We start from the raw sequence: 22,513 nt of genomic DNA, 5'->3' as shown, positions 1-22,513 counted from the left end.
GGGGTTGGGAACCACTGCTTTAGGGTGACCACTTACGCAGAATTTTGGCCGTGGTAAATTGGTATTTTACCCACACAAATGGTGCTCTGTGGGCTGTTTTGGGAGGAGAAAGGAGCGGGGTGGGGGGGAGGGGCTACGCGGCTGAAATTTTGTTTAGGATGCCTGGCCCTGTAGCTCTGATTAATTGACAACTGAGCATCAGCAAGGGGCCCAGCCTGCCCCGCTTTACTGTATATTTCTTCACTGACTGCACCTTCTGTGTGTCGCAGGGCTGTGGGACTGTGCCTCAGCAGTGCTCATCTTTTACGTACAATCGCGGGATTTGTTACACCCTGGATAACGGATTCCGCAGCATTCCCAACGGAAAGATTCCAGAGAAGCAGCCAGGTGAGCACAAAGTTATGTCTCACAAACGCAACGGAATCACCCAGAAAGAAAAGGTAGAGCTGGCAATACCTCTAGGTATATTTAAGCCCAGAATTGTAGGCTGCTGCTAAATTTTGATAGACCATATATTTCTGAGTTATCGACTTGGGAGAGGCATTCCTCAAATGGTTTAAAGCAGTGGTTCCCAACCCTGTCCTGGAGGACCACCAGGCCAGTCGGGTTTTCAGGATAGCCCTAATGAATATGCATGAGAGAGATTTGCATATAATGGAGGTGCCAGGCATGCAAATCTGCTCCATGCATATTCATTAGGGCGACCCTGAAAACCCGACTGGCCTGGTGGTCCTCCAGGACAGGGTAGGGAACCACTGGTTTAAAGGAGATAAGTGACTTTGTTGTAAACATAAAGATATAAGTTATAAAGGAAAAGGAAAAAAATAAAAATAAAAATCATACTGATCCTATGACGATAATGGTTAATATGGTGAGCACATGAAGAACTCAAGAGAGCCAGCTGAGGATTTCTTAGTCATATTAGAATGACTTTAGGGCACAGGTGTCAAAGTCGGTCCTCGAGGGCCAGAATCCAGTCGGGTTTTCAGGATTTCCCCAATGAATCTGCATGAGATCTATTTGCATGCACTGCTTTCAATGCATATTCATTGGGGAAATCCAGAAAACCCGACTGGATTCCGGCCCTCGAGAAGGGACTTTGACACCCCTGCTTTAGGGGATAAGGTTTGTATTATGACTACATTTTCATAGACATTAGAACAGGGGTAGGGAACTCCGGTCCTCGAGAGTCGGGTTTTCAGGATTTCCCCCAATGAATATGCATGAGATCTATTTGCATGCACTGCTTTCAATGCATATTCATTGGGGAAATCCTGAAAACCCGACTGGAATACGGCTCTCGAGGACCGGAGTTCCCTACCCCTGACTTAACTTATGGCCCGACGGCTACCCAGCCGTTTCACTGGTATGTTTCCTCAGGGGCTGATGTGCTTGACTCTCATCGTGTTTCGTTCCAAGTGTTATGGAGGCTCTCCTTGCACCACTGACACAAATACAAGTGGTGCAAGGAGAGCCTCTGTAACCCTCGGAACGAAACACGATGAGAATGAAGTGCATCAAACGGCTCACCTTTATCCACATGTTTATTCACACCGTCAAAGAAGTCAAGCAAATTGGTGAGGCAAGACCTCCCTCGGCTGAATCCGTGCTGACTCCGTCTCAATTTTATTTTTTTATAATCGTTTCTACCATTTTGCCCGGCACCGAAGTGAGGCTTTCTCTCTGCCACATTCCACCCATACAGAAACAGGAGGTTGGGTGGGAAGAGGCAGAGGGAAGGCTCTGGGGTTGGACCCCAAACAGCAAGTAGCTGTGGGTACCAGTTACCCCCTCCTTTAATGCTGGCCCTGTCAAGGGTGCACTATTTCTGGGTGGGCCTGAGCCCACTCGTGGAGGTGCCGCTGCTGTATTATTTAACCTCTTTCTGGTATATTGCCTCCTAGATTATGGCTTTTTAAATTTCCCAAGGCATTTCTCAGGTGGAACTGTATTCAAATTCCTTCTAAAAATCCAAATACACTTTAATCCACTGATTTGCTTTTATGCATATGCTTACTCACACCTTCAAAGTATTCCAAGAGATTGGTAAGACTCAACCTCCTTTTGCTAAATCCATGCTAGCTCTGGTCCATTAAGCATATGACCAATAATGCTTACCAGGCATCAAAATCAGGTTCATTGATCTGTAAATTATTTGGATCATCCTATACAAGAATCCATTCTTTGTTATTTTCAGTAGCCTCTTAGATGTGTGTGTTGGGGGGGGGGGGAGGGGGTGACAAGCTGGGTAGGGTTTCCAAGAGAGGCCTAGGAAACCTTTTCAGCTGAACAAAAAGAGGTTTATTTTCACCCTGATCCTGTTAATTCACAGGACCAGGAACAAGTTATACTTTAGAAACAAAACACACTTCCGTGGCATCATATTTGTCCTTCTTGATTCACAATGGCCTCACACACCTATCACGGGGGTCTAGCTCTAGTCAGACCTGACATAAAAGTTCACAGACCTCAGAATAATAAGGGCACTGTCAGCTCTTTCTCTTTTCTTTCTTCTCAGGACTCTGGTCCAATCCACAGCTACAGAAGTTTCCTATCTCTGAGGCTTCTCTCTGGAAAGTCTCTTCTGGGAGGATCTCTCTCCCTCAGGAACCTCTCTCTTGCTATGGGCCTCTTTTCCTGGGACCTCTTCCTCGTCACATTGATTCAGTTCTGGGTAGAAGTACTTCTCCCTGTATGAGTCCCACTTCTCTGATTCAGCACCGAGCTGTACAGTACAGAATACTAGTGCTGCCTGATTCAGGGATTTTTTTTTTTTTTAATTCGATTTGATTTGGCCCATTGATTTTATTTTTTCAATTCGATTCACTTTTCCTGCCCATTCGGGCATGTTTTTTCAAACGTCCTGGCAGGTTTATTTTGTAGCCTCTTCACTTCCCCCTTTGCCCTCTCCAACCCCAGGCCGGCACTATGGTGTAAACAAACAAACAAACAAAAAAAGACTTGTCCTCTCTCTGTTAGGTCCTAGCTCATGCTCACTGTCTAACAGCAGCTCTGGCAGGATATACATTTCAAATCTGACATACTCTAATCACAAAATAGAAAATAAAATTAACTTTTCTATCTGTTGTTGTCTGGTCATTTTATTATTCAAATCATGTTGGTCCCAGGCTCTGGTTTCTGTTTTTCTTCTGTTAACTTGCTCGCCAGGGTCTGCTGCCCATTTGACATTTTCTTCTTTCTCCATGCTCACCATCCATCTTCCATCTCTGTACCTTCCCTTCCACTGCCATATCCCATCAAGTTTCAAGTTTATTAATTTTAATATACCGACCATCGCCGAGCACCTGACCGGTTTACAATGTTAAAAATGAAAGGTTAAAATAAATTATTATAAGGGGAGGGGAAATGTGAACATTAAATGGACAAATTACAAATACGAACATGAGCTTGAGGGTGAAAGGGGAAGGGAAAGTTAATAATTACATCATTTAAAAAAAAAACAAAAAACAACAAATTTAAAAAAAAGAGGAAGAGAGGAGGAGAATATAACATCAGGAAAGGGGATCGCTTCTTAAAAGTGGTTCATATTTAGTTTGTTAACTGTTGGAGAAAAAATATTTAAATGCTATGATATGCATCTTGGAATAAAAACGTTTTTAGTTTAATCTTGAATTTGTCGAGTGAATTTTCAAGGCGGAGTTGAGGTGGCATGGCGTTCCATAAAGTTGGAGCTACAACGGAAAAATTAGTTTTTCTAGTGTAATAGATTTCTTTGATGGAAGGTCTGGTCGGTAAATTCTGATCAGCCGATCTAAGAGTCCGGGAACGGCAAAAAGGGATGATGAGTTTATCGAGAAAAGATGGGAGATGCGAAAGTTTGATTTTGTAGACAAGCATTAAAGTTTTATAGGTGATACGGTGGGTAATGGGTAGCCAGAGGGCTTCTCACAGAAGAGGAGTGACAGGATCATATTTCCCAACCTTATAGATAAGTTTGATTGCCGTGTTTTGAATGAGCTGCAGGCGACTTAATTCTTTTTGAGTAGTTTCGTTATATAGAGAGTTATAGTAATCTAAATGAGAAATAACCAATGAGTGAACGAGGGTTGTAATAGCATCAGTTTCAAGAATTGAGGTTAAAGAATGAATGAGCCGAAGTTTGTGAACACAGGCTTTTACAACGGAGCTTATCTGGTCATGAAAGGTTAAATCTTTGTCTAGAGTAACTCTGAGTAATTTTATTTTTGATTCCATTTTTATCAGATCAGATTTAATAAAGATTTGTCAATTTTTCATTTTGTTTCGTTGTTTCTGATTGGGAAGAGTATACCACTGGATTTATTGATGTCGAGGGAAAGTTTGTTTATGTGAAGCCAGTCACTGATTTCTATTTCTTTCCCACTGTCTACCATCTCTATCTCTCTCTGCCTTGTGCCCTGGGTCAAACTTCTGTATTCCCCTCCATGAAGCATCTCTCTCTTCCTCCCCTCAATTATCATGTGCAACATTTCTTTCTCTCTCCTCGTGTACCGTCTCTCCCTGCCCTCCACCCTATGTCCAACATTTCTCCTTCTCTCTTCTCCAAGCATGTCTCTCTCCCCTCCACCATATGCAGGATTTCTCTCTCTCATCCCTTTCAACCTCTTTGTTGCATCTCTCCCTTCCTCTCCTCCACCCCATGTCCAACAATTCTTCCTCTCTTTCCCCCCTAAGCACAGCAGCTTTTTTATCTCTCCTATCCCCTTTTGTAGCAGCTGTCCCTCCCTACCTCCCATCCCCTGTACAGTAGCTTTCCCTCCTTCTCCCATCCCCCTGTGCAGTAGCTTTCCCTCCTTCTCCCATTCCCCTGTGCAGCAGCTTTCCCTCCCCCCTATCCCCCTGTGCAGCACCTTCCAACTGACCTCCCAAAAGAGCAGCAGTGGTGGTGGTGGCCAGTGGAAAGAGGCAGCGCTTTGAACAGGCTGCTTCTAGCTTGCCCTGCCAAGGCTTCCGTCTGCCGCATCATCAGTGATGTCATAAGTGATGTGGGCCCCCCCCCCCAGTCATGCCAATAGCAGCCTGTTCCGAGCACTGCCTCTTCCTGCTGGCCACCGCCACCACTGCTGCTGCTATAGGAGACCCGGAGGTGTCAGGACTCACTAAATCGGTGAGTCAGATATTTTTAGGAAGCAAATTGATTCAACAATGTGAATCGGTGAATCGATTCAAATCGGTGAATCGGGCAGCACTATGGAGCACTCTGGGACACATAGTTTTTTTTTCCAATTGCTCAATGCCCTCTGCTGCCCAGTAGGGAAAGCCCTTTAATCTCTCACAGGGTGATAGATACCATTGTACTTGGGTGAATGTTATAACTCATCCAGCAGACCGTGAACATAAGGAGGGGTTCACTGCTCATTTTTGCTTCTTTTCTAGACTGTTCCAAAGGCACCGACATTGTATTCTTAATTGATGGATCAGGAAGCGTCGGGTCAGGCGACTTTGAGAGGATGAAGATATTTGTGAAGGAAATGGTGAAGCGTTTCACCAGCAATGATATTATGGTAAATGTTAAAACTTTCTTTGGGTCTTTAGGAAAAGGATGACATGAGAATAATTTGGTGGTGGATTGAGGGGGGGGGGGGTTATGCCATTTGTAAAAGTGAGAGAGGTGAAGCAGAGGCAGAACAACATATTTGAATCCAATAGTTAAGGTCTGCACATGTTTCATATACAAGGATAATTTGTCCCACGAAATGAACATAATAGCCATCAAAGGCTGGTTCTGAGGCCAAAAAATTTCTATACATAAAGATTCACAAGATGGCACATCTCATTCTTTGGAAACATTGGGCCTGATACTCAAAGTGATTTAGCTAGCTGACTGGTTAAATTGCTTGGTCAGGGTTAGCTGTTAATATTCAGTGTCACTTAACCAGCTAAGTGCTGCTAAATATCGCTATTAGCGCCAAACTCAAAGCCAGCTATGTTGGAGGCATTCTGGGGATGGAGTCAGCAATTGGCTGCCTTTAAGCGGCCAAGTTTACCACATAAATCGAACCACAGAAAAGTAATTCTATTTGTGTGTGGTAATCCACAGCTAATTAAGGGCTCCTTTTATCAAGGTGCACTACGGGGGTTAGCTCGTCGGATATTTCATCACGCGCTAACCCCCGTGGCACATCACAAAACTAACGCCTCGTCCATGGAGGCATTAGCGACTAGCACGGCAGGTGGTTGAACGTGCGGTATTCCGCGTGTTAACCGCCTACCGCACCTTGATAAAAGGAGCCCTAAGTGATGACTATGTCTTAACCAGCTTAAAAAATAACTAGATATTCAAAGCCGAAGCCCACACAAATCCAGACTTTGAATATCTGTTAGCATTTTGACAGTTAAATATTGAATGTGGATTTGATCAATATGATTGCACTAGGTTAGTCCATCAGGGTCCTTGTGGAGGGTGAAATGGGTTTAGTTGAACAGCTCTACAAGGGAAATCCAAGATGGTGGAAGGCATGTGATGCACCTGTCTTTGGGATCCTAACACTCATTCTGACGCCAATGAATGGTTTTAAGTTTTCTGTATGAAAATAGTGTACTATCCTATTTTTAATGGCGATCTTTTTTCTTTTATTGTTGTATAGTAAAACCTTGGTTTATGAGCATAATTCGTTCAGAAAACATGCTTGTAATTCAAAACACTCGTATATCAAAGCACATTTCCCCATAAGAAATAATGGAAGCTCATATGATTCGTTCCACAACCCAAAAACGTTAATACAAAATACTATACGTACTTGTATTGCAAGACCTCACTCATTTAGAACAGTCAGTACACTCCTGCAGCGTCAGAGAGAAAAGAACCATCGGCTCAGTTCTGATGATGTGGCGTTTGTACTGTATACTGTATATACTATGTACTGTGTATACTCATCTGGAAGCCTTCCCTCTGACATTGTGACGTCAGAGAGAAGGCTTCCGGTTCAGGCGCAGGAAGCACATAGGAGCCTCTGCCCAAGGCTTTGTGCATTGCAGCACTGAGGAAGAGGGAGCTGGCCTGAAGATAACGCCGCATCGATCGCACCGTGGACAGCGGCTGAAGAGCACTGTCTGGGGCCCGATGCACGTGCCGGCCCTGTGGACCGGCAGGAAATTTCTGCAGACCGGCACCGCTCCACGGACCAACGGTTGAAGAACACTGGTTTAGAACAGTCACTACACTTTTGCAGCGTCAGAGAGAGAAGAACCATCGGCTCAGTTGTGACGTGTGTATACTGTATGTACTTGTATTGCAAGACATTGCTTGTATCTCAAGTTAAATTTAATCAAATGTTTTGCTTGGCTTGCAAAACACTTGCAAACCAAGGGCTCCTTTTACAAAGATGTGCTAGCGGTTTTAGCATGTGCTTGGCGCACGCTAAATGGTGCATGCGCTAGCCGCTACTGCCTCCTTTTAAGCAGGTGGTATTTTTTGGGCTAACACGCGCTAATCCTGTGCGTGTACTAAAAACGCTAGCGCACTTTTGTAAAAGGAGTCCCAAGTTACTTTCAATCCAAGGTTTTACTGTATTTTATTGTAAACGGGGCCCATAGGCTTCTAAATTTGGCTGAAAATAGTCACCTAAAATTAGATGCCTAAATTTAAGAATTGAGGCCAATGTTTTGCTGACTGCCACCGGTAGGCTATGTCCAGGCCTCCATTGAATATCCAGTTATACAGAGCTAGTATAGTGAACACATAAATTTTAGCAATCCTTGGGCTGCAGTTTCTGAAAGCTAAGACTGGTCCATGTATCTCCAAAAAAACTCGGACAAAAAACATTTTTAGTATCAGAAAAGCAGTTCTTGGGCTGCAAAACCCCAAGAGAATAATACAGTTTTGGGGGGGTGAAGTATTTTTTGGCATGAAAGAGAAACGGGACTTGGGTGTGACAATATGTGATGATCTCAAGGTGGCTAAACAGGTAGAAAAGGTGATGGTGAAAGCTAGAAGGGTAGAGCGCTTAGGTGCAAAGGGAGAGAAACGGCCAATAGGAAAAGGAAGTGATGATGCCGCTTTATAAGACTCTAGTGAGACTTCATGGAAAGAGTGGTGAATTTGTGGAATGGTGAGTACAGGTGGTACAGGTGAGATGAAAACTGTATAGAAACATAGAACATGACGGCAGAAAAGGGCCACGGCCCATCTAGTCTGCCCACCCTAATGGCCCACCCCCTAACTACCTCCATGAAGAGATCCCACATGCCAATCCCATCTTTTCTTAAAATCTGGCACGCTGCTGGCCTCAATTACCTGTTGTGGAAGATTATTCCAGCGATCAACCACCCTTTCGGTGAAGAAACATTTTCTGGTGTCGCCATGAAATTTCCCACCCCTGATTTTCAACGGATGCCCTCTTGTTGCCATGGGTAACGGATGCCCTCTTGTTGCCGTGGGTAACGAATGCCCTCTTGTTGCCGTGGGTCCTTTAAGGAAAAAGAGATCCTCTTCCACCTCGATACGGCCTATGACCTATTTGAACGTCTCGATCATGTCTCCCCTCTCTCTGCGTTCCTCGCGTGAGTACAGCTGCAACTTACCCAGCCGTTCCTCATACGGGAGATCCTTGAGATCTGAGACCATCCTGGTGGCCATTCGCTGAACCGACTCAACTCTCCACACATCTTTTTGATAATGCGGCCTCCAGAATTGTACACAGTATTCTGAATTCAAGAAAGCTTGGGACAAGTGCATAGGTCGGATCTCTAAGGGAGAGGAAGGGAGAGTAGATAGATGGATGGGTGGGCTGGTTCAAGCCATATGGACTTTATCTGCCTTCATTTCTCTGTTTCTGTGTAACCTTTGGTGACCCTTATATGCATTCATTAGGTGTATGCTGAAAAAAGAGTGACAAGATAAATCCCAGGATCTAGTTTAAAAATCACTGCCTGGCCTGCAGTCATTGCTTCATATCTATCTACCACTGGTCAGTGGAAGAGGGGGAGGGGGATTTCTAGAGGTCCTTATGTCAGGAATTTGCCTTGAAGTGAAGAACCAATGTACAACATGTAGATTTTGTTGGACTGGGATTGTTCTAACCTTTGCTTCTGTGTTGGTCTATTCTGTTTGCTGTATTACTTCTGAAAAATTATAAATACATTAAAAAAAAAAAAAATTAAATCATTGCCTGTCGTGCTTGCCATCTGCTCACAGCTCCTCAAAGACCACTTCAGCCCCATTTTGCTGGTGTTATCTGAATTCTTGCTTCTGTCCTCTCTGTCCCTTCCTATGTCTATGTATTAAATGATTCTTCTTTATTTCCTTTCAGTTTGCACTGGCACAATATTCCTCTGGTTTTGAGGTTCACTTCGATTTCAACAAATATGCTGCATCTAGAAATGTTGAGGAACTAATGCGTAATATCAGGCAGGAGCGTCAATTAACGCACACACCAACAGCCATTCGAAAGGTGACGTAAGTATTGGAAGGGCTAAAGAAATAGGTTCAGAACCCGACAGTTTAATACCAGGTGAAGCTTCTACAATCTCTTCCAATAAACAAAAGAAATTAAAGGTGTTAGCTCTGGAAATCTAGTTGATCAGAGTTGGTGGATACAACATTGAAAGCATCAGCACAATGTGCGACAGCCTCAAAGAAAGCAAACAGAATGTTGGGTATCATCAAAAAGGGTATCACGACCAGGATGAAGGAAGTCATCATGCCGTTGTATCGTGCAAAGGTGCGCCCGAATCTGGAGTACTGTGTCCAGTACTGGTCACCATACCTCAAGAAAGACATGGCAATACTTGAGGGAGTCCAGAGAAGAGCAACTAAATTGGTAAGAGGTATGGAAAACCTTTCATACACTGACAGGTTAGAAAAGCTGGGGCTCTTCTCACTAGAAAAGCAGATACTTAGAGGAGACATGATAGAAACCTTCAAAATCCTGAAAGGCATAGAGAAGGTAGACAGGGACAGATTCTTCAGACTGCGGGGAGCCACGAGTACAAGGGGGCACTCAGAGAAATTGAAAGGGGACAGGTTTAGAAGAAATGCTAGGAAGTTCTTCTTTACTCAGAGGGTGGTGGACACATGGAACGCACTCCCGGAGGCTGTGGTAGGGCAGGGCATGCTACAGGGGTTCAAAGAAGGTTTGGATAAATACCTACAGGATAAGGGGATTGAGGGGTACAGATAGACATAGAGATAGGTACAAGAAAGGCAGGGACACAAATCAGGTCATGGACCTGATGGGCCGCCACTGGTGCGGGCTGCTGGGCGCGATGGACCGCTGGTCTGATCCAGCGGAGGCAACTCTTATGTTCTTAAATGTGCAAAGTTTGTGGCATCACAAAGCCACACCCCGCAACATACCACCCACAACTACAAAAATTCAATAGAACTTTGTAAAACTTGTTGGGTACCCTAGACCCAAAGCAGAAACAACAATGGAGCCACCATGTAAACAGATTGGTACATAGAAAGGTGACGGCAGAAAAGGGCTATAGCCCATCAAGTCTGCCCACTCTACTGACCCGCCCTATCAAGTCTGAGTGTCTTACTAGGCCTCTGTAGGGATCCCACGTAGATGTCCCATTTATTCTTAAAGTCAAGCACGCTGTTGGCCTTAGCCATCTGCTCTGGCAGCTTATTCCAGTGCCCTACCACTCTTTCCGTGAAGAAATACTTCCTAATGTCACCCCTAAATTTCCCTCCTCTGAGTTTGAGCGGATGCCCTCTTGTGGCCGAGGGTCCCCTGAGTAGAAAGATGTCATCTTCTACCTTGACACGACCCGTGATGTATTTAAACGTTTCAATCATGTCTCCCCTCTCCCTGCGTTCCTCCAGAGTGTAGAGCTGCAGTTTGTTCAGTCTCTCCTCATACGAGAGACCATTGAGCCCCGAAATATTCCTAGTGGCCATCCGCTGAACCAACTCGACTCTAAGCACATCTTTGTGGTAATGTGGCCTCCAGAACTGCACACAGTACTCCAGGTGAGGTCTTACCATAGTTCTGTACAGTGGCAATATGACCTCAGGTTTCCTGCTTACGAAACTTCTATTGATACATCCCGTCATTTGTCTTGCCTTGGATGATGCTTTTTCCACCTGATTTGCAACCTTCATGTCTGCACTGATGATCACTCCCAAGTCTCGCTCAACAATCGTCCTGGTCAACGTTTCTCCATTTAAGGTGTAGGTTTTGCATGGATTCCTGCTACCGAGGTGCATGACCTTACATTTCTTGGCGTTGAAGCCCAGCTGCCATGTTGAGGACCAGTTCTAGAATGTAAGCAGGTCCTGCGTCATACAATCCTGCAAATCATTTTCCCTTACTATATTGCATATTTTGGCATCATCGGCGAATAATGTTACTTTACCCTGAAGCCCTCGTGTCAAGTCCCCTATGAATATGTTAAAAAGGAGTGGACCCAGCACTGAGCCCTGCGGGACTCCGCTGGTAACATTCTTTGTACCATTGTACATACGTACAATGGTACAAAGAATGATGCCACGGGGTATTCCCTTTATTATGTTATGTTTGGCCAATAAGCTAGACTACCTGTGGATGTATATTTTGGGGTCAAGTAACCAAAATAAAGGAGAATACTGCAGAAATGATGTGCAAGGTATAAAAGTCTTATCTTTATTGCAGAAGATTCAATGTAGCATTCCAAACAAATGATTCTCTGGTATGAGTACACTGGACCCAACACGATCTGTGTTTCGGAAACCCCTCCTTCTTCAGGGGTCCTGAGGGAAAATGTATGATGATGACGTGAAATATTAATTGGGTGAAATAAATTAATTGGGTGAAATAAATGTGGGTGATATAATGATAACAATGTAAGATATTAAATAGATATGAGATAAGTCCAGTAGCCTGTTCTCGCGGTGGCCAATCCAGGTCACTAGTACCTGGCCAAAACCCAAAGAGTAGCAACATTTCATGCTACAGATCCACCCTGTTTTTACCTGATAGTGTTCTTCTGGCCTGCCTCCTGTGCACATAACTAGTCAAAAGGTACAATAAGAGTCCAGGGGTTACATTCTTCTGTTCTTAAGTGAACATAAGAGCATAAGAATAACCTAACTGGGTCAGACCAAGGGTCCATCAAGCCCAGTAGTCCATTCTCACAGTGGCCAATCCAGGTCACTAATACCTGGCCAAAACCCAAGGTGTAGCAATATTCCATGCTACCAATCCAGGGCAAGCAGTGGCTTCCTCCATGTCTATCTCAATAACAGACTATGGACTTTTCCTCCAGGAACTTGTCCAAACCTTTCTTAAAGCCATCTACGCTATCCACTCTTACCACATCCTCTGGCAACGCGTTCCAGAGCTTAATTATTCTCCGGGTGGAAAAAAATTTCCTCCTATTGGTTTTAAGAGTATTTCCCTGTAACTTTGAGTGTCCCCTAGTCTTTGTAATTTTTGACGGAGTGAAAAATTGATCCACTTATACCCATTCTATTCCACTCAGGATTTTGTAGACTTCAATCATATCTCCCCTCAGCCGTCTCTTTTCTAAGCTGAAGAGCCCTAACCGTTTTAGTCTTTTCTCCTACGAGAGGAGTTCCATCCCCTCTACCATCTTGGTCGCTCTTCTTTGAACCTCTTCTAGCACCACTATATCTTTCTTGAGATATGGAGACCATTCTGCACTTCTTTGCATTAAATGTTAACTGACAAACATTAGACCATTCTTGTGTGTCTAAAGTATGTCTTTTTAGGGTAGGTTAGGCTGTGGAGCTCCTCAGTGAGTGGTCGGTGTGCATACTTGTCTCTATTTTCAGCATATGTGAGGTTTATGTGTGGGAGGGATGAAGGTATATGTGGCTGTGTGGGGGAGTAGGCAGAAGCTCATGCTAAAGGTTTTTCTGCAATCTTTTTTTTTTTCCATACAGTATGAAAAAACATAATTAATAGAATAGAAATTACAAGCAAGATAATAAAATTATGAGAGAAAACATGCTGCTTGGAATGTCTGTTCCACAAGAGCCATTTTTTTCTGTTATCAGTACTATCAGAACCAGCCTCAACGTTGCCCAAGGAGACACTGAAATGTGGGAGTCCACTAATTGTGTTGTCTAAGGGCTCCTTTCACGAAGCTGTGTTAGCATCTTTATCGCATCTGACTTTTTAGCGTGCGCTAACACCCCCCCTCCCCCCCGTACTAGCCGGAAAACTACTGCCTGCTCAAGAGGAGGCGGTAGCAGCTAGCGCGGATGGCACATTAACGCGGCTTCGTAAAAAGAGCCCTAAGTGATTATTTGCTTCTGTACGGGACTGGAAATACCTTATAGTTTTACATTTTTTTCTATTTTTTTTATACAGACGTGAAGTGTTTACATCAGGAATGGGGTCTCGGCAGAATGCTAACCGTATTCTCGTTGTGATAACCGATGGGGAGACATATGGTGATAATCTTCCTTTATCCGAAGTGGCAGCTGAAGCAGATCGAAGCAAAATTATCCGTTATGCTATTGGGGTATGATTTCAAGGATATGTTCCTTCAGTTTGTTCTAGGAATTATGCTAATTTTATCAGGATGTACAGATGTAAGGTGAAGACCAGCAGCTCCACCAGGTAAAGTATTCTCTGAAATAAAAATGTTCTCTGTATTTACTGTACATAGTTTTAGAATACACCCAGATCGAATGATATTTCTCTGACCATGGATATGATAGAGGGTCATCAAATCATAAGTGAGTTGGACCAGATTAATATAGAACAATTATTTATGCCCTCAAATTGTACTAGGATTAGGGGACATGTCATGAAACTAAAAGGTAGTAGATTTAAAACAAACCAAAGAAAGCAGGGGGTGGGGCACCGCCTCTCCCCCTTGCTACGCCACTCAGGGGGGTTGTACTTATTACGTAAGTAATGCATCATTCCCTTCCCTCCCCCCCCCCCCCCCCGGACATGGGCTATCTGTCACCAAAGAAGGCTACATGCTGAAGAATTATTGAAAGGAGAAGCTTTGCCAGATGCTGTGGGACAGACATAGATTGAAGCATAGCAATGGTCTAGCACCTGTTTAAATTTGCACTACCTATATTGTCTATGTCTAAATCCAGGCGAGAATAGATATATCTGAAAATTGCCTTCCAAAGCACACTTTCCATCGTCTTGAGTATCCACTTCAGTTGTAAGCTAAAATCAGACATTTTGTTGAACAGGTTGGAAGTGCCTTTTCGCGTGACTCAGCTCAGCAGGAGCTGAGAACTATTGCCTCGAAACCGTCCGATCAACACGTCTTCCGAGTGGAGAACTTTAACGCCCTGGACAACATCCAGAACTCACTGCAGGATAAAATCTTTGCTATTGAAGGTATTTTGACCATCGTTATATTTCGGCAGCCATCCCTATTAAAACTGATAGTTGGGGGACTTGGGTTTGGGCTTGGCTGTAGAGGACCTAATTCCATGTCTTCCTTTTGACAGTTTGCAAATCACTTTGGGGCCTATTTTCAGAAAAGGTAGACATTCAAAAGACGTCATAAACTAGCACTTGGATGATTTATTAGTCAAAAAGTCCAAGTGGGCATTTTCGAAACTGACTTTCTAGATGTTTTTCTGGTCATTTTGTCTCCAGTGCATCTAAATCTTAAAACTTAGAGGCAAGTTTTGGGTGGGCTTAGCACTTGGACATTTTACAGCAATAATTAAACATTTTACAAAACATCCAGGGCACAATTTGAACATTTTGAGCTTATCCTTTTTTTTTTTTTTTTTTAACCCCAAATAAGGGCCAAAATGTTACCCAAACTGACCACATAACCATTGGAGGGATGAAAATATGGCCCACACTAGATGTCCAGGGAAACCCAGACAGGTCCTCTTTTTAGAGGACTGTCCAGGTGCCCGGACAGACTTTCCAAAACCTGGCAGTTTGTCCAGCACGGCCGCATCTGGAGGGCCTCTGAGCATGTGCGGATGACGTCTCTCACATCTGCGTGTGCTTCAGGCCCTCCAGGTGTGGCTGGAGCTCATCAGGAAAGAAGAAAGAAGGCTTTGTGGGCAGAGGCGGAACAGGGTGGGGGTCAAGTGTCCGTGGTTTTCAGCCCAAAATATGGTAACCCTAGCCCACACACACTCAAATATTTGCATGAAACAGTTCATATCTCTCTCTATGACAGTTGCAGATACTATGGACTGCAGAGAAGGGGATCCAGGCCCATATGCCATACTAACTAGTACACGTGTGTTGGAAAGTGTGTGCCCACTATGCTGCCATATAGGTGACACCTGCAGGCATAAGGGCTATCAGGGTGGTGGATAGGTGGGTACAGTAGGTTTTTGGGGAGTTTTGGAAGGCTCACCATATAACATATGGGTTTATGGTAAGATGTGCCCCTGGCACCCTTAATGTAAAGTTCAGAGCAGTACCCCCCTAGGGTGCCCCGCAGTGAATAATACTGTTTGTAACCCTCCTTGAACTCTGCCTTGTGAGGATTTGGGGGGGAGGGATATAAAAAAGGTTTTCTGACAAGTTCTAAGGAAAGTACAGAAGTAGATCTGGGAATTGCCAGTAGAGAATGACACGGTGACAAAATTCATCACCGTTCCCGTCCCCATGGATAATCGCGGGAAATAATCCCATGTCATTTTCTAGTGTCTATTTCAATCTCAGTCATAGAAACATAGAAAGATGACGGCAGAAAAGGGCTATAGCCCATCAAGTCTGCCCACTCTACTGACCCACCCACTTCTACACCAGCATTCTTCAAAGAAAAGCTTGCGGGTCAGTGGTTGTGGCCATTCATACTCTGATTCTTCCCTCTCTCTTTAAAGAATGACATGAAGATAGTTTCCCACGGTTATCCGCGGGGACGGGAACGGTGATGAATTTTGTCACCGTGTCATTCTCTAATTGGCATCATAAAAATGGTACCGAAAGCCACGGGAGGAGATCAGAGCATCAAGCACAGGCGTCAAGAATTGATAGCAGAATGGCGGCAAGTGAAGAACCACCAGAGAGAGAAACTAAAAGTACAGTGGGAGAGGTAGGAAGATGGAAGAGTGTCCTAAAATCCAATTGAATGCAATGAGTTAGGGAGTAGAGGATGATGAACAGCGTCAAAAACAGCAGATGGATCAAGGGGGATGAGGATAAAGTAAAAGCATTTGGAAACTGGCAAGAGAGATTTCTGTGGAACAGAGAAGGCAAAAGCCAGACTGGAATGAATCTAGGGTTAGGGCTCTTCAGCTTGGAAAAGAGACGACTGAGGGGGAGATAGGATTGAAGTCTACAAAATCCTGAGTGAAGTAGAATGCGTATAAGTGGATCGATTTTTCACTCCGTCAAAAATTACAAAGACTAGGGGGACACTGGATGAAGTTTACAGGGAAATACTTTTAAAACCAATAGGAGGAAATATTTTTCCACTCAGAGAATAGTTAAGCTCTGGAATGCATTGCCGGAGGTTGTGGTAAGAGCGGATAGCCGGTTTTAAGAAAGGTTTGGACAAGTTCCTGGAGGAAAAGTCAATAGTCTGTTATTGAGAAAGACATAGGGGAAGCCACTGCTTCCCCTGGATTGGTAGCATGGAATATTGTTACTCTATGGGCTTAGGCCAGGTACTAGGGACTTGGATTGGCCACCATGAGAACGAGCTACTGGGCTTGATGGACCATTGGTCTGAACCAGTAAGGCTATTCTTATGTTCTTAAAATGACTTGAAAGAAAGCAAAGACAGTGGAGGTGAATAGTGTATAAAACATTGCGCAGATTACATTTTCAACTCTAGGTCTGCTATTTTCTGTGCACAAAAAGCAGGTGCAAAAGTCCATGTGTATTTTGTACCAACAACAAATTTCAATTTGAAATAACAGACATACTAGCTTTTAGAAACTTGGTACATAGGTTCATAGGTAAAAGGTATCCGCAGACTGTCCCAACAAGAACTATGTGAGCATTACTTGTTGTTTGAAGTAGATATTGAGAAATCTTGAACGAGTGGCCTTCTCCGTTATTCTGGTTGATACTCGGTGCCAGAACTAACGATTGCAAATCCTCACGGACACCACTGCTGAAAATGCAGCAGTGTGGTGTCCCTTCTCTCCCCCCAGAGCAGCCCTGGAAGTGCCTTAAAAAATATTGTGCCCGTGACAATGCAGCAGTCATCTGCCTAAGGCTGATTTTAATTGCTATAAGAGTAATGGAAATGATTTTGAATGAATGTCCTGAACCAGTTTTCTCTTTCTACTTATTTTTTTTTCTCCTACAGGCCTCTCATCTCAGAGTGAGAGCTCCTTCCAATTTGAAATGGCCCAAACTGGGTTCAGCGCTGCATTTTCACAGGTGAGTGGCTGGCAGTGGCTTGGGCATTCCTGGCGCTGTTAATCTTCTGAGTGAAATACATGACGATTTTACCAGCCTTGAAGGAGAACTGTGATTTCTTTAGGCTTGGATCAGTGTGTGTGGGTGTTAAAGGAAAAGTTCCCTTTCATTATTGAATGATTCAAATCCTACAACTGTAAGAATTTCACATAGAAGCTAGGGGGAAGGGTGGAGGGAAGATTGATGGATGGAAGTTGGATGACTTAATCTGGCATGATAAAAAAATAACACAAAGAAAGAAGTGGAAATGTCCTACAAACAAACTCAATGACTCATGTACATGTTTCGGCCAAGATGGCCTGCTTCAGGAGTCTTAAGAGTCTCAATGGTAATACAAAATGATGTGTCCACAATTGCACAGAAATTCATTACATTATTATTGAACGCCAAGGATACCTTTTTCGGCTCCCGCCTTACACATTCTGAGAACTCCAGTCATTCATATCTCTGTTACCAGCATTTTGAATTTCTGTGCAATTGTGGCCTGGGGGCGGGTCTAGGGTGTCCAGATTTTCCAAATGGAAAATCTGGTATCCCTATGTAGAAGGGTACCTATAGAGCGAAGAAGTCACGGTTTGTGAAAAGATCATTGAACAACTGCAGTAATCTGGGGTGTAAAGGACAAGGAGGAGTCAAGGACTACACCCAGTACCCCAGTAGAAGTAGCTAAAGGGCCAGGTATCGAGGAGAGTAAGATGGGAGTGGCTAGTGCTGTAGTATGGCTTCTGGTGAAGAGTAGTGATTTGAATTTGCTGAGATTAAGTCTAAGATCTCCCTCTGCAGCATCCTCAGTCTTAGCTGGCCCAGTGAATGGAGCACCTGACCCGGGAATTGTGCTCTGGTCATCCGTGTGCCAGTGCATGCAAGGTCTTGGGTCATGCAACGATCTTTTGTTTCTCTTTGCCTTTCCTGTCTTCTTTCCTCTGATGCTTGATTTTGCTTACCCCCTTCTAAAATTAGCTTAGTTTGTCCCTCTCAATTTCACTTCTGCTTTCTGCCTGCAGGATTCCCTGCTCCTGGGAGCGGTTGGAGCCTATGACTGGTCCGGCGGGTTTTACGAATATAGACAGGGAACAGAGACAGCTTTCGTCAACATCTCTTCCTCAGACACAGGGAGATCTGGAGCTGCTGATATGAGAGACTCTTATTTGGGTAAGAGGAAGCTGCCATGGCTGTTGCATAAAGATTCCAGAGAAATTACCCTGGCCCCACCCCCAAACGCATGGGGTCATTTCTGGCAAAAAAATAAAAGTGTTTTGCATTAGCATCAATTTACTGGCTTATAAGGGAGAATGCTCCGCCTTCAAGGGAGGAAGGCCTCCTAACAGGTACAGAATACTGGTGATGAGCAAAAATAGTCCACTCTTTGGCTATCAATACGATTGCCTGCAGCGCAACGTTTTCCAGACCAGATGTGACTTTCCTTATTTTCAGATCTGAATTATGGAGATTTCACGTGGAATCAGACACACAATACAGTTGTAGCTGATCCTGATTGTTTCTCCGCAGGTTACTCTGTGGCAATTATCCAGCAAAGCAATAGGTTTTCCTATGTGGCTGGGGCTCCCAGGTACCAGCACAAAGGGATGGTTGCAATCTTCTCCACGGCAGTCTCCACAACGATAAGAATCTATGGGGAGCAGGTAAGAACAGTACGCTCTTAGTCAAAATTAGTCCTTCTAGAAGCTCTGAAGCAAAAAGTGTCCCCGACCAGGCAGCAGATAGCAGAGAAGCCAAGTTACCCAATTCCAGGCTGGAGATTATGGCTAGTCCTGGTTTTGGATGTACATCTCAAAGCAATGTGGAATTTGTAGTGCCTGAACCTGCCCATGGAAATCAGTGTTCCGAGTCCCATCATGCACCAGGATCAGTTGGTCAGAAATCCAGGACAGTCCAAAGATCTCCAGCCTGGAATTGGGTAACTTGGGCATCTCTGAGATAGACTGGAGGTCTCCCATAAGGGTTCATAGACGACCCCGCGAAAGACAAAGGCGCGCGACGACAACTGAGCGCAAGACGGAGGCGTGCGCCAAAGAAAATTACAGTTTTTAGGGGATCCGACGGGGGTTTTGTTGGGGAGCCCCCCCAGTTTACTTAATAGAGATCACACTGGCGTTGTGGGGGGTTTGGGGGGTTGTAACCGTCCGCATTTTACTGGAAACTTAACTTTTTCCCGAAACAGTTTTAGTAAAATGTGGGGGGTTACAACCCCTCAAACCCCCCACAACGCCCCCACAATGCGGCGCGACCTCTATTAAGTAAAGTGTGGGGGGGGTTCCCCCCACACGCCCCCCCCGGTCATAGCCCTAAAAACAGTAATTTTCTGCGGCGCGCACCCCCACGCTGCACTCAATTGTCTGCGCACGCCTTTGTCCCAGCGCGCTTTTGACCTGACACCCCTATAAGTTCCGGGAGACTTGCGCTGTGGCTGTCCAGTGTTGCTCTATGAGACTGCTGGAAGGTCTGTGTGAAGGATGGAGGGAATATTGTCATTGGAAATGGGATTTATGATGCCAGAGCTGCAGCTCCCCTAAAGGATATCACTAACTTCCTCCCCCCTCCTCCCTTTTACAAAAGTGTAGTGTGGTTTTTAGCGCCGGCTATGGCGTTAACAGCTTCTACGCTCATAGGAATTCTATGAGCCTCGGAGCTGTTACCACCATGACTGGTGCTAAAAACCACATTACACTTTTGTAAAAGGGGGGGGGGGATGGGGTTATTGCCTTATTCTGTCTATCTCTTCCTGTCAGATCGGATGTGATCTTTAGGCCACAGGGCAGTAGTGGAGGATACAGGAGTTGTCGTGCGAAGGGTTACCAGATGTTCAGATTTCGCCGGACATGTCCTCCTTTTGAGGACATGACCAGGGGTTTGGATGGCTTTTCAAAAACCGGTACTTTGTCCGGGTTTTGAAAAGCTTCCCGCCATAATCGCGTCGAGAAGGGGCGTCCGTGCATGCACAGGACGCATTGTGGTAACATCACGTGCGTGCAAGCGACGTCATTGTGTCATGTCCACGCATGTGCGGATGACATCTGGGGCGGGGCTGGGGGCGGAACAGGGTGAGACAGAGGCGGAACTGAGTGGTCCTGTGGGTGTGGCCATGGGTCCGTATTTTCCCGAAGGAAAATCTGGTAACCTTAGTCATGTGCTGAAATTTAATAATGTTACAGCAGCATTATCTATTGGCAAAGAATCTCTTACAGAAGGGATGCTCTAGAACAGGGGTGCCAAAGTCCCTCCTCGAGGGCCGCAATCCAGTCGGGTTTTCAGGATTTCCCCAATGAATATGCATGAGATCTATTTGCATGCACTGCTGTCATTGCATGCTAATAGATCTCGTGCATATTCATTAGGGAAATCCTGAAAACCCGACTGGATTGCGGCCCTCAAGGAGGGACTTTAACACCCCTGCTCTAGAATGAGATTACAGTTTCAATTCTTGTTAGGGTAAAGACTGCTAAGAATGAGGTCAGAATTTCACTTCAGCTTTGGTTGCAGTCTATATTATGATGTCATAATTCCATTGCTTGTTAGCTTAAAGGTTGCATATGATGGCATCATGGCTGCTACTGTAACACAGAATAAGACTGCCTTAACTGCTTGTTTTCCTTTCAGATTGGTTCTTATTTTGGGGCAGAGGTATGCTCTGTGGATCTGAATGGTGATAAGAACACTGACCTCCTGCTCATTGGTGCCCCAATGTACCAGGGTCCCACAACTGGGGGTATGGTCCAAGTGCACCTATTTCTTGTAAGTAAACAGGCATTGCTAGTGTTGGCGCTTATGCTATAGTATATGACTTTCTGACTCACTGATAGATACTATTTGATACATTATTGAATTCTGCAATGAATACTTCCTGGGGCAGAAATGGTCACCTCTATTGTTGGTTAAATTTTAATTCTAGATACTGGATGTAAAGAAGAGACTCATAGATTATTACTTCCTTCCCTCTCCCCTCCCCCCACAACTTTTCGTGTCCTAGGCTTCCCACTGAGATTCTGAATTAAACATAACAGCGATGATCGTTGCTACCGAGCCCTTCACAGAAGAATCCTGTAAAAACACACAACAGAGCATCATCTTCAAATATTGTTTCATAGATGGACACATTGAGTAAATGTCTTTAGATAGCCGTATGCACGTCTAACCTAATGGTCTTTTAAATTATCTGTCACACAATTCTTCTACAGACTAAGTTGTCCCAAAAAATGCCACCGCTATCAAAATCCGATTCTATCAAAAGGCTTCCTTTTTCTGTTAAAAGGCTTTTCTTTTTCTAAAAGAAAGCCTTTTAACAGAATCGTATTTTGAGAGCGGTGGCATTTTTTGGGACAACTTAGTCTGCAGAATTTAAAAGACCTCCCTGATGCAGGCCATTGGCCGAAACACTGATAATGTTGGGTCATTGATGAATAAAGAATATTAAGTCCCAGTTCTGCAAGCTTGTATACATTTTTATGGTGTAATTGGCATTTTGTGTATTTCTAGTTCCCTTTCTTTGTGTTGGTACTAAAATAGAGCACAATCTTTATGAAGGAGTAGTGAGGTTCTATTACTGCGAATGTTTGGGAGGCGTTATGGCCCATATTCTACAAATGGTGCCTTAACTTATTTATCGGTAGGTGCCTAAGTTAAGTGCATAAACACCATTTAAAACGCTACTTTAAAAAATTTCAAGGTGTTTAACAGTGCCTAAAAAAATGGCGCTGGAATTGCACCTCCAGAGGCAACTACAAGTGCTTAATGCCACTGCAGGCACGGTTAATGCCAGAAGTGGCATTAGATGCCGGTAGATGCCTCCAGAAGCACAATTCACGTCAAAGGTAGGTGCCAGAAATGTAGGCCTTGAAAAACCCTGGCCTACATTTCTGGTGCCTATTTTTGCTGGAGGTGCGATTCTCTAATCAGCGCTGTCACATGACTGGTACGTGGTCAGCGGCCGCCAACATCGGCGCCATTTAGAGAATATGGGCCTACATGAATTTCAGCCTGACTATGCAGATATCATGCTTTTTTCCTTTTTGTTGTTATATGTAAATATTCCTTCCATATTTCTACTTCAGCCGCTTTAAGACTATAGGTTTATAGTGACTGGGGGTTTTCTTCTCTTTTTATTTCTTGCAACTCTAAGTCATTTCCTTTAAGTTCAGTTTACTGCCCCTATACACACAGAACACATAGCCGGTATCTAAAATTTAATGCTAAGAAATGCAAGATGGTACAGATTAGGGAGT

The 22,513-nt window shown here is 44.3% G+C and overlaps 1 protein-coding gene across 1 annotated transcript in view; it reads left to right on the top strand.

The window, feature by feature from the left end:
- LOC117347089 (integrin alpha-M-like) overlaps positions 1-22,513 on the top strand; it is a 104,210-nt gene that overhangs the window by 30,203 nt on the left and 51,494 nt on the right. Inside the window, exons 5-13 of the mRNA XM_033917477.1 lie at positions 270-387; positions 5,377-5,504; positions 9,252-9,397; positions 13,263-13,416; positions 14,111-14,261; positions 17,161-17,234; positions 18,278-18,425; positions 18,783-18,916; positions 20,892-21,026. Coding sequence (XP_033773368.1) covers positions 270-387; positions 5,377-5,504; positions 9,252-9,397; positions 13,263-13,416; positions 14,111-14,261; positions 17,161-17,234; positions 18,278-18,425; positions 18,783-18,916; positions 20,892-21,026 — 1,188 coding nt within the window. The remainder of the gene's footprint in view (positions 1-269; positions 388-5,376; positions 5,505-9,251; positions 9,398-13,262; positions 13,417-14,110; positions 14,262-17,160; positions 17,235-18,277; positions 18,426-18,782; positions 18,917-20,891; positions 21,027-22,513) is intronic.

This window comes from Geotrypetes seraphini, chromosome 13 (assembly GCF_902459505.1).
Source record: "Geotrypetes seraphini chromosome 13, aGeoSer1.1, whole genome shotgun sequence".
Taxonomy (NCBI): domain Eukaryota; kingdom Metazoa; phylum Chordata; class Amphibia; order Gymnophiona; family Dermophiidae; genus Geotrypetes; species Geotrypetes seraphini.
The sequence above is the reverse complement of the archived record's forward strand: the minus strand, read 5'-3'. Positions and strand labels throughout refer to the sequence as shown.